General features: G+C 46.5%; 1 protein-coding gene across 1 annotated transcript in view; it reads left to right on the top strand.

The window, feature by feature from the left end:
• Positions 1–16,528: 16,528 nt before the first annotated feature.
• ERN2 (endoplasmic reticulum to nucleus signaling 2) overlaps positions 16,529–18,528 on the top strand; it is a 105,344-nt gene continuing 103,344 nt past the window's right edge. Inside the window, exon 1 of the mRNA XM_073636534.1 lies at positions 16,529–16,826. Coding sequence (XP_073492635.1) covers positions 16,770–16,826 — 57 coding nt within the window. The 5' untranslated portion in view covers positions 16,529–16,769. The remainder of the gene's footprint in view (positions 16,827–18,528) is intronic.

The following is an 18,528-nucleotide window of genomic DNA, read 5'->3' as shown; positions in this document are numbered from 1 at the left end:
ATCCAAAAAAGCCCTAGCAGCGACTTTTACCGGGGATCAGTTAGACCCCTTTCACATGGAGGCAGTTTTCAGGTGTTTTAGCTCTAGAAATGGCGCCTGAAAACTGCCTCCCATGCTGCCTGAATGTGAAAGCCCGAGTGCTATCACACTGGGGCAGAAAAAGTCCTGCAAGCAGCTTCTTCGGGGCGGTTTGGGAGCGCTGTATACAGTGCTCCCAAAATGCCCTGCCCATTGAGATGAATGGGCAGCGCTTCCGAAGCGACTGAAAAGCGATTCGGAAGCGCCGCAACATGGGTGTTTTTAACACCTTCTTCAGCCGCTATCAGGGTTAAAAGTACTAGCGGCCGAAAAGCACAGCTTAAACAGCGCTGCTCAAACAAGTGGCTCGTTAGCGCTAACGCACGGGCGGCTCCAGTGTGAAACTAGCCTTAAGGTTTTTTTTTTTTTTTTTTTCCCCTGTTAGAGCTTATTGGACCACACTTTGATGTTTTTAGCCTTCCTATGGATCAGCTGTGAGTTTAGAGTCCTAAGGATTCAAGGTGTTTTGTGTTGCACTTAATAGGTCTGCAAAAAAAAAAAATGCATCTATGTGATTATAAATAGCAAATGGCATAATATCTACTTGCTATAGCTATTACCCCTTCCTCTAGAATAGCTTCCATAATGGAACCTCTTTGCTTGTATCTTTAAACTCATGTGACAAGTAGCTGTATGTAATGTCTACAGCATTTGGGGATTTTCTATTCTAGGATAGATTATGGCAGCTAAGCACAATAAACATTAATACAACATTAAAGAGTTACTAAACCCAGAACTCTGCATTCACTATATCTGGTCTCACACAATACACAGAACATGGAAATGAAATCGTTTAGTAAATATAAACCGCTAAATACCTTTTGTCATCAGCAGTATATACTGTATAGCAGTCTTGTGACTTCTATCACTGTCTGGCTGAGCACTGGTTAAAGCTTGAAGGAGGAGTTTTCATTCTCCTCTGACTGCCCTATGAGACTGCATGACCCCTGTCGCTCTGTCTGGACAGTGCTGATTGGCCCTGTGCTGATCACATGCACTCTCCCAAAAAAAAACCTCTAGGAATACACACTAAACTGAGCAGGTGCAGAGTGCAATCAGGGCTCTGTACTATCAGCAGATGGATTGGGGACAGTAAAAGAAGGGGAGGATCAGAGAAGACAGGATCAAACGGCCTTTTTACACAATGAAGAGGATTAACCCCTTAGATTCCACAGTGAGTATAATAAGCATGCTTTACTGTATATACAGACTGATTTTACTGTTGTGGGTTTAGTAACACTTTAATACAAGACAGAGACTTAATATGGAAGTGAAATTAGGCGATTGTATCTATGTGTATGGTCCATTTACTTGCAGTTCATTAATGTATGCCATGTTAAAGGCAGCCAATTAAAAAAAGAATGAGCTGTTGACGCTTCCTAACATAACCCTTTTTTGGTAATGCAACACAATTCAAGGCCACTTACTACCCTGCATTACCACTTACTTGGGTTGCCAACTGTCTGTAGATTTACAGATAGTCTGTAGAAACAGGGCAATTTTCTGCTGGCCGTAAATATTCGTGAACAGCAGAAAAGTGCCCGTAAAAATACCCGCTTGTCCCTGACTCCAGTTCCATTGCAGCCAGAGGAAACTGTATTGGTTTTTGGGCACTTTTATTCATATATTTTTTTTAATTAGTGTCCTCATCCACATAGAGAAATAGAAGGGACAATGTAAATTAAACAGTGTGCGTTTAGTATCACTTTCATTTCTTTGTCTCAAACTCAGTTTCTAACCGAATAAGTAAGTGCCTGATCCCCTGTGTTACTATGTGCACACCTGTGGAAAGGAAATAATAAAAAACCATAACAAACATAAAATGTGACCAATATTTGTGTTGGTGTCTGCTGCTGTGAACCGGGTAGTGTTCTTAATGGTTAAAATAGTGACAAACAGTGAGAAAAATGGTACAGCACTCCCCTATAATAAATATATAGATTCCCACACAAAGCACACTATATATGAGGCCCTATGTATATTATTATACAGGATTTATATAGCGCCAACAGTTTGCGCAGCACTTAACAAAATGAAGGCAGACATTACAGTTACATTACAATTTGGTACAAGAGGAATCAGAGGGCCCTGCTCTATGTATCACTTGAAACAAATACAATGTGCTGAGCTGGGTAAATAAATCATACAGACCAACAGCAGTAAATGCCATAAACCGAGACACCGCTGTGATACAAAATACCAGTGATTTACACTTCCAGAGATGTTGTATGTAATTCCAATATAGCAAAGAATCTACTCCATGAACAAAAATCTCCAGTGCACGCTTCCTTCCAAACTATGCGCTCCATTTACGACCTTCCGCAAGTCAACATGCGCCTTCCCCTTTAAGGGGCTTAAAGAACCTCTTGTAGGCAGATGGATAGCACCAGGCCCTGCCAGTTTTGTCACACATCATGTGACTTTATCAAGGAGTATATACACCTTGATAAAGTCACGTGACAAAGCGCATCGGGACGGGGCCTAGTGACATCAGCACGCACACACGGGAAGTTTGTACCCTTTTTGCTGGTGGCCATTACAACATCCAAGATCCGTAGCCTCCCTGGCGGTATTCCCGAGTGTGGCTCAGGGTTAAAATTCAGTACCATTAGCGGTAACCCCGAGCCACACTCGGGATCGCATTGCAGGATCCTGGGGCGGCGTTACTTACCTTGTCCCCGGGATCCTGCGATGTCACCCGCAGTGTCCGAGGGCTCCGTCCTCCTCCGAAGCCTCTCCGTGCCAGGCTCCGTTCCCTGCGAGCGGTGCGACGCACGGGGGTGGAGCCTGGCGGCAAATTAAAAAAAAAGTAAAAATCATAACACATACAGTACTGTAATCTTACAGATTACAGTACTGTATGAAATGATTTCACATCCCTTTTGTCCCCAGTGCTTTGGCCCATGCCCTGCATGCAGTTTTACATGATATACACTGTTCTTTCTGCCTGGAAACTGGAGATTGTCCATAGCAACCAAAAAGTGTCCCTTTACGTCAAAAGTGGCTTTAGACCATCTAGACAACAGCGATAGTAAATTAGAACACTTGCAGAATTGAGCGATAGTGAATTGTGGGGAAATTTATTTTATTACTATTTTTTTTTTTTTTTTAATTATTTATTTTTATTTATTATATTATAATTTATGTTTTTGTGTTTCAAACTTTATCATACCCGGGATATCTACTAGACTCTGGTTTGGACAGATTTAAGTGTGTTATTGTTAAGATTTACAGACCTACAATATAAAACGCAAAATTTCCATGCAAAATAATTGTACCGCTTTCAGCACCTAAAATCTGAAATAATCATACCGCCAGGTAGGTTAAGGGGGCTGCACACCCTAAATGTGCTATGCATGCTGTCTGAGTGCACCAGAGCCAGTGCACTGAAAAATGTGAGTTGTCAATTTTTATTTGTTTTAGTTTAAAGTGTTTTTAAACGATTCAGCACTATGTCAGTTTTCTGATTCCTTTAGGAGTACTACCATTAAAGGGGTTGTAAAGGCAGAAGTTTTTTTTTATCCTAATGCATTAAGATAATAAAACCTTCTGTGTGTAGCAGTCCCCCCCCTCCTACTTACCTGAGCCCCATCTCTATCCAGCGATGTACATGAGTGCCTCCGCCGTCTGAGACTCTCCCTCCTGATTGGCTGAGGGACAGCAGAGGCACCATTGGCGTTGAGAGAGAGGGGCGGGGCCAGACCGCGGCTCCGTGTCTGAATGGACACAGGGCGATGTGGCTCGGGTGCCCCCCATTGCAAGTTGCTTGCTGTGGAGGGCACTCAACAGGAGGGAGGGGCCAGGAGCACCAAAGAGGGTACCAAGAAGACCAGGATCCAGGCTGCTCTGTGCAAAACCACTACACAGGGCAAGTAGAACATTTTTTTTTCTTTAAAAATAATAAACAAGAGACTTTAGTATCACGTTAAGGCAGTGTTTCTCAACTCCAGTCTTCAAGGCACCCCAACAGGTCATGTTTTCAGGATGAAACAGATGTGGTAATTACTAAGGCAGTGAAACTGATCAAATCACCTGTGCAAAATAATGGAGAGCCCGAAAACATGACCTTGAGGCTGGGTTCACACTGGTGCGACACGACAGCCGTCCTACTTTGGATCCGACTTTGCCCTGCGACATGAAGCCGGCATGTGTCCGACTTTCAATGAACGGGGATCCGACTTGGATCCCCGCCAATGCCGGCACTGTGTTTGGTATGAATCTTTAGGGGGGAACTCCGCGCCAAATTTTAAATAAAAAACCGGCATGGGTTCCCCCTCCAGAGGCATACCAGGCCCTTGGGTCTGGTATGGACCTTGAAGGGAACCCCCTACGCCGAAAAAACGGCGTGGGGGGTCGCCCCCAATCCATACCAGACCCTTATCCGAGCACGCAGCCCGGCCGGACAGGAATGGGGGTGGGGACGAGCGAGCGCCCCCCCCCCTCCTGAACCGTACCAGGCCGCATGCCCTCAACATGGGGGGTGGTGCCTTGGGGGAGGGGGGCGCGCTGCGGCCCCCCCACCCCAAAGCACCTTGTCCCCATGTCGATGAGGACAAGGGCCTCTTCCCGACAACCCTGGCCGTTGGTTGTCGGGGTCTGCGGGCGGGGGGCTTATCGGAATCCGGGAGCCCCCTTTAATAAGGGAGCCCCCAGATCCCGGCCCCCCACCCTATGTGAATGAGTATGGGGTACAGCGTACCCCTACCCATTCACCTAGGAAAAAAGTGTCAATTTAAAAAAAAAACACTACACAGATTTTTAAAGCATTTTATTAGACAGCTCCGGGGGTCTTCTTCCGACTTCGGGGGTCTCTCCGGTTCTTCTCCACGCTCTCCGGATCTTCTGCCGGGCTCCTCCGCTCTCTTCTGCTCTTTTGCCGCTCTTTTGCTAAAGCGGAGGAGCCCGGTCTTCGGTCTTCAATCTTCTGCCTTCTGCCTTCTGCCCTCTTCTCCTGATGTTGACACGACGCTCTCTGGGGCTAGAATGCTCTCTGTGCGCTCTGCTCTGACTTATATAGGCGGTGATCCCGCCCCCTTATGCCGTCACAGTCCCTGGGCATGCTGGGACTGTGACGTTTTAGGGGGCGTGGTCATCGGGTGATGACCACGCCCCCTAAAACGTCACAGTCCCAGCATGCCCAGGGACTGTGACGGCATAAGGGGGCGGAGTCACCGCCTATATAAGTCAGAGCAGAGCGCACAGAGAGCATTCTAGCCCCAGAGAGCGTCGTGTCAACATCAGGAGAAGAGGGCAGAAGGCAGAAGGCAGAAGGCAGAAGATTGAAGACCGGGCTCCTCCGCTTTAGCAAAAGAGCGGCAAAAGAGCAGAAGAGAGCGGAGGAGCCCGGCAGAAGATCCGGAGAGCGTGGAGAAGAACCGGAGAGACCCCCGAAGTCGGAAGAAGACCCCCGGAGCTGTCTAATAAAATGCTTTAAAAATCTGTGTAGTGTTTTTTTTTTAAATTGACACTTTTTTCCTAGGTGAATGGGTAGGGGTACGCTGTACCCCATACTCATTCACATAGGGTGGGGGGCCGGGATCTGGGGGCTCCCTTATTAAAGGGGGCTCCCGGATTCCGATAAGCCCCCCGCCCGCAGACCCCGACAACCAACGGCCAGGGTTGTCGGGAAGAGGCCCTTGTCCTCATCAACATGGGGACAAGGTGCTTTGGGGTGGGGGGCCGCAGCGCGCCCCCTCCCCCAAAGCACCAACCCCCCATGTTGAGGGCATGCGGCCTGGTACGGCTCAGGAGGGGGGGGGGGGGCGCTCGCTCGTCCCCACCCCCATTCCTGTCCGGCCGGGCTGCGTGCTCGGATAAGGGTCTGGTATGGATTGGGGGGGACCCCCACGCCGTTTTTATCGGCGTAGGGGGTTCCCCTCAAGGTCCATACCAGACCCAAGGGCCTGGTATGCTCTTGGAGGGGGAACCCATGCCGGTTTTTTATTTAAAATTTGGCGCGGAGTTCCCCCTCAAGAACATCTGAGCACAAGTCGCGTGCCAAAGTCGGATCATGCAAGACGGCAATCCGACTTTGATCCGACTTCAATGATAGTCAATAGACTGAAGTAGGATCAAAGTCGGACCAAAGTAGTACAGGGAGCATTTCTAAAGTCGGAACGACTTGTGTCGGACCAGTTAGGACGGCTCCCATAGGGAAACATTAAATTTCACACGTCATGCGACATGAGCTCCCAATGTCGGAGCGTTTGTCGGACCAGTGTGAACCCAGCCTGAGGACTGGAGTTGAGAAACACCACAGGACACAGCGGTTATACAAATCAAGGATCCATCCGCCCACCGGAGGTTTTTTAAACCCCTTAAAGGGGAAGGCGCATGTTGACCTGCAGAAGGTCATAAATGGAGGTGAGCGCATAGTTTAGAAGGTGGTGGGCACTGGAGAATTATGTGAATTTTACACGGAATAGTTTTTTCATTATATTGGACTTTTGCATATTATGTTTTTTAAAAAAAATGTATATACAACATCTCTGGAAGTGTAAATCACTGTTATTTGTATCACAGCTGTGTCTTGGTTTATAGCATTTACTGCTGTTGGTCTGTATGATTTATTTATTTTGAGTTCAACACATTGTATTTGTTTCAAGTGCTATATAGGGCCTCATATATAGTGTGCTTTCAGTGTGGGAATGCCAGAAACCATGAAATTAGATGGAGACAGAAGTACAGTTAAATCACACTTTTTTAATAATAAAAGTAAATAGAACAAATGTAGTCAAAAAACATAGCCAGAGTTCAGGAACCGGAACGGATAGTCAGACAAGCCAAACGTCAGGGAGCCAGAGATGAGCGTAGTAAAAGAGCAAGCAGGATCTGGAGCCAGAAGAGATGTCAGCCAAGCAAGTCTTTTTTACAGGAATGCAGGAGATAGTCTCTGTGATGCTGACTAAGGTGAAGGCAGAGATCCTCTGGACTGGATGGCTTAAGTAGGCAGGACTGATGAGCAGGATATCATCAACAGCTGAGTAACTGTGGAGAGATAGGAGCTGGCAATTAGCGGACAGCTGAGCGACCAGCTCAGAGAAGGAAGGGCTGAGCCCAGCTCTGACAGGGAATCTATATATTTATTATAGGGGAGCGCTGTACCATTTACTCACTCTCGCCTCAAATATTACAGGTACTTTTATAGGGCTCACATTTATTTATATACATACTAGGGCCACTTCAGACTGGAGCCATTTAACCTACCAGCATGTCTTTAAAGTGTGGGAGGAAACCGGAGTACCCGGAGAAAACCCACGCAGGCACAGGAAAAACTATTTTAAAAAGGAATAGTCCCTCTTTGGGACCATGTTTCATATTACACCCATATTTGGGTGTAACATGGTTGTGTTCCCCCAAACTGCTCCCACGTTCACCTGAATTGAGGGTTGCATCTACCTGGAGCGCCCTATTGCCACTTGATTTTAATATGGCTGTGTGTGGCTCGACCAGCACAGCAACCATAGCAGAGGGACTCGGTGTACTTCCAGTAGCCCCATAACAGAAGGTCCGTGCCTCCATACAGCCTGGAGCTGGGACGTCAACCATGCAGGAACCTGTGTATTGCACCTGTGACACAATGATAATGGGCGAAATGCAAAAACTTTAAAAAAAAATTGCATTTTATTTTTTTTAAAGGTTATTAAGGCATGTGCATTTATAATTTTTTTTTTTTTTTTTTTTGACAAAAGGTGTTATTATGCCTTGAATCCATGTTTGTGTTCTGAATAGCAGATCAGATTACAGACTGTTCACAGCATAGAAGGAAATTGACTTGGCAACTGTGATAGACAACTGACTCGATGGCACAATCTGCTGGCTGTTTTTGATAAAGATCGATTCATAGGCTTTTTTATAAATATATATATATATATATATATATATATATATATATATATATATATATATATATATATATTATACGGACTATAAAGAAAATAAACACATTTTTAGCACTGAACTAAATAAAATATAGGCAACCTTATACATTCCGTCCTGCACTGTAAAACGGCAGTTGGAGAATGGAAGTTTGAATGCGATTCGTTTCCTGGGACAATACTGACAATTCCATTCTGGCACATTGACAAATAAAGGTTCTATGTTGATAAATAAGGCCCAACATGATTTTATCGTGAATGAGGAAGTGCCATCTTTTATTCTCAGATTAGAAATGTATTAGTCACTTTGCTCAATAAATCTGTTAAATATTTTGCCCAATACAGTTTTAGTTTGAAATCTGTGTTTAATCATTGCAGATATATTTTGACCAATCCTGTTTTGTAAATCTTGTAGATGTCTTAATTATTTAACAAAAAAGAAAAAAAGAAAATAAATCATTTTATAGCCAATACAAAATGACTGTTGCTTTTTTTTTTTTTTTTTTTTTTAAGGGCACCATACACAAGACAAAATTGTTGTACGGCGCAAATACTTGCAACACAATCACAAGACACTTCCACCTTTTATTAGAGAGCAAGTTTTCATATTGTTGTAGCTCTAGAATTTGGTTGTAGAAGTTGCCTCGATTAGGTGAGATGAATAGAGACATAGACAGCTTTGGGTACATTAGGCCCTGTACAGATCTTATTATTATTATTGCATCCTAATACCCAAGTTACCAAAGAGAGAAGTGGCATGGCACAGGAGTGGGTGACCTGATACAGTGGAACCTTGGATTACGAGCACAATCCGTTCCAGGAGAATGCTTGTAATCCAAAGCACTCGTATATCAAAGCGAGTTTCCCCAAAGAAGTCCATGGAAAAATCAGATAATTCGTTCCACATTGACTTCTATTGCATGCAATACCGCATGTGGCCAGAGGTGGGGGCGCGGGAGAGCCTCGGAAATACTCAGGGACAGCTCGGCTGAACGCGGAAAGGCTCCGAAACTGAGTATTTCTGAGTGATTCTGAGTATTTCTGAACGGCTCCGAACCATTCCGAGTGTCACCGGCGCCCCCCGCACCTCTGGCCAAATGCGGTACTGCACACCGCATTAGCTTGAATTCTGCTCGTGTTGCGAGACAGCACTCGCAAACCGAGTCAGATTTTTTTAAAAAAAATTGCTCGTCTTTCAAAACGCTCGTTAACCAAGGTTCCACTGTATGTTGTATTACCAGACTGATGTGCAACGTCACATGGTATTTTGAGCACAACACCCTTCCCTGGTGTGATGTATTGATACCAGTGTGATATTATGTTACTAGTGTGATTTAACGTGTGATGTATTGCTACCAGTGTAATTCTACGTCACGTGATATATTGTTGCCAGTTTAAATTCTACGTAGGATATAGGAGAGAAGTAGGATATATGGGCATTTTAACTAGGAGTCAGACATGAAGCTATATGAAGGGTGGAAGGGAGATAGAAATCTTTTATATTAAAGCAATACTAAAAGCTGAGCCTTTTTTTTTTTTTTTTTTCATGGATATGAGCAATTTAAATATAATGCACGCTTCTGGTAAACTTTTACTTTAAATGTAATTGTTATGCCTTCTATCACCTCCAGTCTATCAGCCTCCACCTTCTCTGGGTTCAGATGCTGATCTTCCCTGCTCAGTCTTTGTAATTTTTTTTTTTAACCGCTTCAATACAGGGCACTTATACACCTTCCTGCCCAGGCCAATTTTCAGCTTTCAGCGCTTTCGCAAATTGAATGACAATTGCGCGGTCATGCTACACTGTACCCACATTTTTTATAATTTTGTTCCCACAAATAGAGCTTGCTTTTCGTGGTATTTGATCACCTCTGCATTTTATTTTTTGCTCAACAAATAGAAAATGAACGAAAATTTAGAAAAAAAAAGTTTCTTTGTTTCTGTTAAAAATTTTTGTAAATAGGTACGTTTTATTCTTCAGTGGCGGGCACTGATGAAGTGGCACTGATATGTGGCACGGATGGGCACTGATGACACTTATGTGTGGCATTGCTGGGCATCACTGATTTTTATTGTGCCATAGAGGTCCCAGTCAGTGGGCACTGATTGGCATATGTTGGGCATTTATTTTCACATGTGGATGGCCATGGGGGATGTACCTGGCCATCCACATGTTAGGTGCTTCCCTGGTGGTCCAGGTTGGGCAACCATGGGAGGGCTGCGCTGATAAACAGTCAGTGCAGACCCCCCCTGTCAGGAGAGCCGCCGATCGGCTCTCCTCTACTCGTGTCTATCAGACGCGAGTGAGGAAAAGCCGATCAACGGCTCTTCCTGTTTACATCAATGATCAGCTGTGATTGGACATGGCTGATCACGTGGTAAAGAGCCTCCGTCAGAGGCTCTTTACCAGGATCGGTGTAGCGGTGTGTCAGATTGATCGCCGCGATGTGTGCTCCCACGGGCACGCGGCGGCTGCTATCCTGCAGAATGTCATATGACGCCCAGTCAGGATAACTGAACCACAGCCCGGCTGTCATTCTGCTATAGGCCGGGCGGGAAGTGGTTAAACAAACCTGTTATACTTACCTGCTCTGTGTAATGGTTTTGCACAGAGCAGCCCTGATTCTTCTCTTCTGGGGTCCCCCTCCGACACTTCTGGCTCCTCCTGCCTCCAGAGTGCCCCAATAGCAAGCTGAATAGTATAGTATAGAGTGCCCCTATAGTAAGGTAAAAAAAAATTCTGCCTTTAGAACCACTCACTTCCTGCCCAGGACTACATGTCCCACGAGACATTGCTCCTCACACATTCATAAGTTCTCAGGCAATTACTGACATATATGGACGGTGTACTGAGCTGTATGTGTGCTGCATTGTATTTTCAGATATGTAAACAAATAATGCATTCTGTATGCAGGCCAACTAATCAGCTGACCGACTATGAAAATAGTTAACAACTATTTTCATAATCGATTAGTTGTTTCGGCCCTAGCGGTGCTGCTTCCTGTGCAATTTAGGCCTCATGTACACTGCTGCTGCTAAATGTGACGTTTAGGAGCAGTTGGGCATTTTTTTCAGCTGCCCCTGAACTCTCCTCTATGTTATCTTATCAGTACATGTACACAGGGTTGTTTCTAAGCAGTTGTGTTTAGAAGCATTTTTTGGAACGCAAAAAAATGGGTCCAGATGGATGTTGAGAGGCATTTGAAACGCCAAATCCCTGTTACAGATGCTAAACGCGGTAACTCACGTTCAGTTTACAGATGTTTTTCATTCCAACCAAAAAAAAAAAAAATTGTCTTTTTTTACAAACGCTTCTAGACGCAAACGTGGCTAAACAGCCGTTTTTAGACACCGGTTTCTAGCTGTCAAGTTAAATCGTTCAGGAGATGTTGAACAACGTCCCGTGTACATGAAGCCTCAGGCCTCATGTACACTGCTGCTAGTAAACGGACATTTAGGAGCAGTTGGGATTCAGTTTAGGACGGATGTTCAGAGGCATATGAAAACGCCAGATGCCTGCAACAGCTTGTAAATGTGGTAACTTGCGTTTCATTTACAGGCTTTTTTAATGGAGATACATTTTTGACTATTTGGAAAAAAAAAAAAAAAAAAAAAAGCTTCTAAATGCAAACACAGCATGTAAACGTAGCAAAACAGACGTTTTTAAACATAGGTTGTTATCTGTCAAGTTAAATAGTTCAGGAGAGGTTTTAAAACGTCCCGTGTACATTAAGCCTAATGTGTGCCGTGCCTCCAGTGTAATACGGTGCGGACGGTGCCTCCAGTGTAATATGGTGCAGGCGATGCCTCCAGTGTAATACGGTGCGGGCAGGGATGGACCGGCCATCGGGACTACCGGGAGATTCCCGGTGGGCCGATGGCTCAGTGGGCCAGTTTCAGAGACAGGGAAGGAGAGATACATAGCGCCAAATGTAGCATTAAAACAACTTTTAATCCACTTAAAAAACGTTACTGACAAAGTAGGGTGAAAGGCATTGAAACACTGGCAAGAATCCAGGCTTGTCAACAATTTGAATTAGGAGCGGCCACCGGGAACCGATCGGGCCAGTAGATGCAGAGCGCATCGGTGTGTACTACTACTTCCTGGTGGTGGAGGAATGATGGCCTGAAGGATGCGTCAGCTCCCACATCTTGCATCATTTCCGGATGATGACATCACGTCCGCCCCATCATGCGTTCCACCGCTACCCGGAAGTAGTAGTACACACCGATGCTCTGCATCTACTGGCCCGTTCGGTTCCCGGTGGCGGCTCCTAATTCAGATCACAGTGTCTCAATGCCTTTCACCCTACTACCTTTGTCAGTAACGTTCTTTAAGTGGAATACAAGTTGTTTTAATGCTACAATTGGCGCTGTGTATCTCTCTCTCCTCCCCTGTCACGTTGTGTGTTGGGGGGGTTACAGAGCTGGGTTGGAGGTGCCCATCAAGTCATGTAGTAGCACTGCATCTGCCATCTGGTGACAAGTGACTTGGCAGGATACAGGCGACGGGGCAAGTGATATGCGGCATCTGGTGGCAGGCGACATGGCAAGTGACAAGCTGCCTCTGCTGACAAATGACGTGGCAAGTGACGTTTTGCATCTGGTGGCAGGTAACGTGGCAAGTGACATGTGGCATCTGGTGGCAGGCAATGGTGGCAAGTGACATGCAGCACCTGGTGGCAGGCGACGTGGCAAGTGACACGCTGCATCTGGTGGCAGGCGACGTGGCAAGTGACACGCTGCATCTGGTGGCAGGCGATGGTGGCAAGTGACATGCAGCACCTGGTGGCAGGCAATGTGGCAAGTGACATGCAGCATCTGGTGGCAGGCGACGTGGCAAGTGACAAGCTGCCTCTGCTGACAAGTGATGTGGCAAGTGACGTTTTGCATCTGGTGGCAGGTAACGTGGCAAGTGACATGCGGCACCTGGTGGCAGGCGACGTGGCAAATGACAAGCTGCCTCTGCTGACAAGTGACGTGGCAAATGACATTCTGCATCTGGTGGCAGGCAACGTGGCAAATGACAAGCTGCCTCTGCTGACAAGTGACGTGGCAAGTGACATTATGCATCTGGTGGCAGGTAACGTGGCAAATGACATGCAGCATCTGGTGGCAGGCGATGTGGCAAGTGACAAGCTGCTTCTGCTGACAAGTGCCGTGGCAAGTGAAACACTGCATCTGGTGGCAGGCAACGTGGCAAATGACAAGCTGCCTCTTCTGACAAATGACGTGGCAAGTGAAACACTGCATCTGGTGGCAGGCGATGTGGCAAGTGAGGTGGCAGGTGACACACTCAAGGCTCCCACTGATTCTGCATTATGGTGAGTTGAACTATTTCATGTTATATTACAATGTAATAATAGAAATAATGCGCTTCAATCATCCTGACACCATATGAACCATGGTGCCGAGAAGATTGAAGCGCCAACACCAGGTGTTTGGAGTAAAGTGGGCCGGTCTGGATGAAGTCCAGGGCCAAATTTTTGTCCCAGTCCAGCCCTGGGTGCGGGTGGTGCTTCCAGTGTAATACGATGCGGACGGTGCCTCCAGTGTAATACGGTGCGGGCGGTGCCTCCAGTGTAATACGGTGCGGGCGGTGCTTCCAGTGTAATATGGTGCAGGCGGTGCCTCAAGTGTAATACAGTGTATGGGCAGTGCCTCCAGTGTAATACAGTGTGTGGGCGGTGCCTCCAGTGTAATACAGTGTGTGGGCGGTGCCTCCAGTATAATACAGTGTGTGGGCGGTGCTTCCAGTGTAATACAGTGTGTGGGTGGTGCCTCCAGTGGTATACAGTGTGTGGGCGGTGCCTCCAGTGGAATACAGTGTGTGGGCGGTGCCTCCAGTGGAATACAGTGTGTGGGCGGTGCCTCCAGTGGGATACAGTGTGTGGGCGGTGCCTCCAGTGGAATACAGTGTGTGGGCGGTGCCTCCAGTGGGATACAGTGTGTGGGCGGTGCCTCCAGTGAGATGTGTTATGCTGCAGTGCAATGGAGCCCTTTAAGTGTAATGCAATGTTTTCCAGTGCAATGTGCTATGCTGCAGAGCGATGGATCTTTTTCAGTGCAATGAAGTGATTTTGATGTGTTTCCCGTACAATGGCATTTTTCCCCAATTTATAATTTTGGTTTACAGGGTCTTCTAACCATATCGTCCTGTTTTCTGTTAAATACAATACATGGTAAGACTTGTAGTGCACCGAGGACTGGATGACAGGCAGATCAGCCATTAGCTCCATGTAGTCAGGCGCCTTTGTTGATGTCATGAAATCCACTTGAACAGAAATGCAGCCGATTTATAATGTAAGCCATTTAATGAAGAACAAAAGCAGTCTTTAAGCCAAAAGATTGTGTTCTACAACCAGGATGTGATTTTCTAGTCCATGGTTATTATTTGACTTGTACAGGGAGCGGCTCTGACAGATCCTGTTACCGCTCATTCACCAAAGATCACACATCGATATTGCTGCTTTTGTGCTGAAATGTTTAGTTACTAGTCAGAGAGAGAGATATATATATATATAAACACACATACATACATACACTACATACTTTATAGTTAAAAAAATAAGCACTTAATTGGGGTACATTCCACACTGTACTGCGGCACAGCACATAAATACACCACATTACAATACAGTTCTAATCACACCATAAATTACATTTCCTCAGCGGCATGATGTCGAACGTGCAGAGCAAAGTTCCCCCGATCCCTCACCTCATGCATAATGCCACTTTATCTTATAAGCTGTATGTGGATCCTGAGCTGCCAACAAAATGCCAAGCAGCACACGGTCAGTTGACACCAATGATGGGCCACTGGGCACTATTCCCCCCACTAAGACCAATGATGGGGCACTATTCCTTCCACAGATACCAATGATGGGACACTATTCCCCCTACTGAAGCCAATGATGGGGCACTACCCCCCCACTGATACCAATTATGGGTGATGGGGCACTATCCCCCCCCCCACTGATACCAATGATGAGGCACTATCCCCCCCCACTGATACCAATGATGAGGCACTATCCCCCCCCCCCCCCCGATACCAATGATGAGGCACTATCCCCCTCCCACTGATACCAATGATGGGGCACTATTCCCCCCCCCCCCCACCGATACCAATGATGAGGCACTATCCCCCCCCCACTGATACCAATGATGGGGCACTATTCCCCCCCCCCACCGATACCAATGATGGGGCACTATTCCCCCCCCACTGATACCAATGATGGGGCACCATGCCTCCCACTGACACCAATGATGGGGGCACTATCCCACCCACTGATACCAATAAGCATGCGCCGGACTAACAAAAATGTGGGACTGGTGGAGGGAAGGGGAGCCATCATCAAGGGGATTCAAGTTCCTCTTTAATGGGTTAGGTCACCTTTATGTAAAGGCAAACTAACTCCACACACCCTCCCCACCCCCCTGGCCCCCGCTGTATTTGCCCTGGGTTGCTGAGCTGTCAGTTTTGCTGCAGCCAGTCAGATGGTTCAGGGATTTGCAATTCCCGCTTCACTTTGAGAATGGATGAAATCGGTGCACTGTGATGGCATAGACAACCTCGGCCCTCCAGCCGTTTTGAAACTACAAGTCCCATGAGACATTGCAAGACCCTGACAAATCACAGGCATGATGGGATTTGTAGTTTCACCACAGCTGGAAGGCAGAGGTTGCCCACCCCTGGTATAGGCCATTCAAAATTGACCTGGTTCATCCCGGAAAAGGGGAGATTTTACTGGACTGCTGGACCGGCTGCGGGGATGCTGATGGCTCAGGAACCACAGAGGTAAGTACAGCAGCAAACGGGGCTTGGGGAGGGTGCCCGGTGTTAGTTTACCTTTACATTTTTTTTCTGTAAAGGTGAACTAACCCTTTAACTGTTTATGTCTTGGGGGGGATGATTAAAGCATTTTTTCTTACCTGGTCTGCCAGACCAGTCCCTACAAGCTCTTCTCCCCTGCACTCCAGCATCTAAGGTCCCCCACCATCATCAACACTGATGCAAGGACCATAGCCCTGCACTGGATGTAAGAGCACCAAGGGACAGTCCAATGCTGTAGAATAGGGGAGTACTGTCTGCTGGGGGAGGATCAGGTAAGTAGAAGTGCTCTTATAGTCCCCCACCCCACCCCACCCCACCCCACAGAAACCACTGCAAGGAAGAACTTTAACAGAAGTCTGATTAGTAAACTGGAGTCCATCAGTCCAACGTGTATTATTGGTATTGGCCAGGGGCCAAACGCCCCACCTACCCACTCTTCCCTGTACTACACACACAAAGGAACAATCTGATCTTAGTGGGGGGAAAAAGAATATAAAGAAATGACTTCCTCCTCTTTCAATCCACCATTGCCCTGCAGTGTAATCCCCGATCTGACAGCAGTGCCTGAGCTCTGTGCGGATCTGATCGCGGATCTGATCACATCGATCATCGCTTCTCCCTTCCTGATCCTCCGACTTCCACGTGTCCACCAACAACACACCGCTCGGTTCCGGGTGACAGCCGGACACGCCCCCTGCACCCCCGGATTGGCCGGCCGGAATGACGCGCCGCCGCTGATTGGCCCCTCTCTGGCAATGATGCAATGGGGAACCCTCTGGACACATACAGGTGGATGAATGTTATTGTAGAGGAGATCCGCCTGACACCCGGAAACCGGGAGCCCATAGACACAGTACAGGTGGGGGGGCCACAGGAGATGACAGGATCCAACTTTATGTGGGGCCCACACTGACACCCCACTGAGCCCTCAATACCCAGGATGATAAGACCCCCTGTGTGCAGCTCACACCCCCAACAACATGACCCCTCCGGCTCTATGGATGACACTTGTCCTCTACATCACACTGGGGCCACAGGTGAGATATTGTTACATTTATTTCTAGGATTATGTATGAGAATGTCACTGCTAAAGAGGGCCATACACCATACAATCTGATTGTACAATCTCCTTTAGACTGGTCATACATTATACAGTATGATTGTACAGAACCCTGGTGGAAGAAAGGCTGAACTAGATCCCTGGGACCCGACCTGTGGCCCTGGTAATTGCTGTGTGGCCCTTGTAGACCCCAGATGTGGGAGTGAGAAAACTGCTGTGCAAAGGGGGCTGTAATGTAAGTGATCTCTAGCAGTCTTAGGTAATATATCCTTAGTCTCTGATCGTCTCTTCTAGTATATCCGCAGTCTCTGATCGTCTCTTCTAGTATATCCGCAGTCTCTGATTGATCGTCTCTTCTAGTATATCCGCAGTCTCTGATTGTCTCTTCTAGTATTTTTGCGATCTTTGACCATCTCTTCTAGTATGTCCGCAGTCTCTGATCATCTCTTCTAGTATGTTTGCAGTCTCTGATGATCTCTTTTAGTATGTCCGCAGTCTCTGATCATCTCTTCTAGTATGTTTGCAGTCTCTGATCATCTCTTCTAGTATGTGCGCAGTCTCTGATCATCTCTTCTAGTATGTCCGCAGTCTCTGATCGTCTCTTCTAGTATGTCTGTAGTCTGACCATCTCTTCTAGTATGTCTGTAGTCTCTGACCATCTCTTCTAGTATGTCCGCAGTCTCTGATCGTCTCTTCTAGTATGTCTGCAGTCTCTGATCGTCTCTTCTAGTATGTCTGCAGTCTCTGATCGTCTCTTCTAGTATGTCTGTAGTCTGATCATCTCTTCTAGTATGTGCGCAGTCTCTGATCATCTCTTCTAGTATGTGCGCAGTCTCTGATCATCTCTTCTAGTATGTGCGCAGTCTCTGATCGTCTCTTCTAGTATGTCTGTAGTCTGATCATCTCTTCTAGTATGTGCGCAGTCTCTGATCATCTCTTCTAGTATGTGCGCAGTCTCTGATCATCTCTTCTAGTATGTCCGCAGTCTCTGATCGTCTCTTCTAGTATGTCTGCAGTCTCTGATCGTCTCTTCTAGTATGTCTGCAGTCTCTGATCGTCTCTTCTAGTATGTCTGTAGTCTGATCATCTCTTCTAGTATGTCTGTAGTCTGATCATCTCTTCTAGTATGTTTGCAGTCTCTGATGATCTCTTTTAGTATGTTCCGCAGTCTCTGACCATCTCTTCTAGTATGTCCGCAGTCTCTGATCGTCTCTTCTAGTATGTCTGCAGTCTCTGATCGTCTCTTCTAGTATGTCTGTAGTCTGATCATCTCTTCTAGTATGTTTGCAGTCTCTGATGATCTCTTTTAGTATGTTCCGCAGTCTCTGACCATCTCTTCTAGTATGTCCGCAGTCTCTGATCGTCTCTTCTAGTATGTCCGCAGTCTCTGATCGTCTCTTCTAGTATGTCTGTAGTCTGATCATCTCTTCTAGTATGTTTGCAGTCTCTGATGATCTCTTTTAGTATGTTCCGCAGTCTCTGATCATCTCTTCTAGTATGTTTGCAGTCTCTGATCATCTCTTCTAGTATGTGCGCAGTCTCTGATCATCTCTTCTAGTATGTCCGCAGTCTCTGATCGTCTCTTCTAGCATGTCTGCAGTCTCTGATCGTCTCTTCTAGTATGTCTGTAGTCTGATCATCTCTTCTAGTATGTGCGCAGTCTCTGATCATCTCTTCTA

This window comes from Aquarana catesbeiana, linkage group LG06 (genome assembly GCF_042186555.1).
Source record: "Aquarana catesbeiana isolate 2022-GZ linkage group LG06, ASM4218655v1, whole genome shotgun sequence".
NCBI classification, from domain to species: Eukaryota; Metazoa; Chordata; class Amphibia; order Anura; family Ranidae; genus Aquarana; species Aquarana catesbeiana.
The sequence above is the reverse complement of the archived record's forward strand: the minus strand, read 5'-3'. Positions and strand labels throughout refer to the sequence as shown.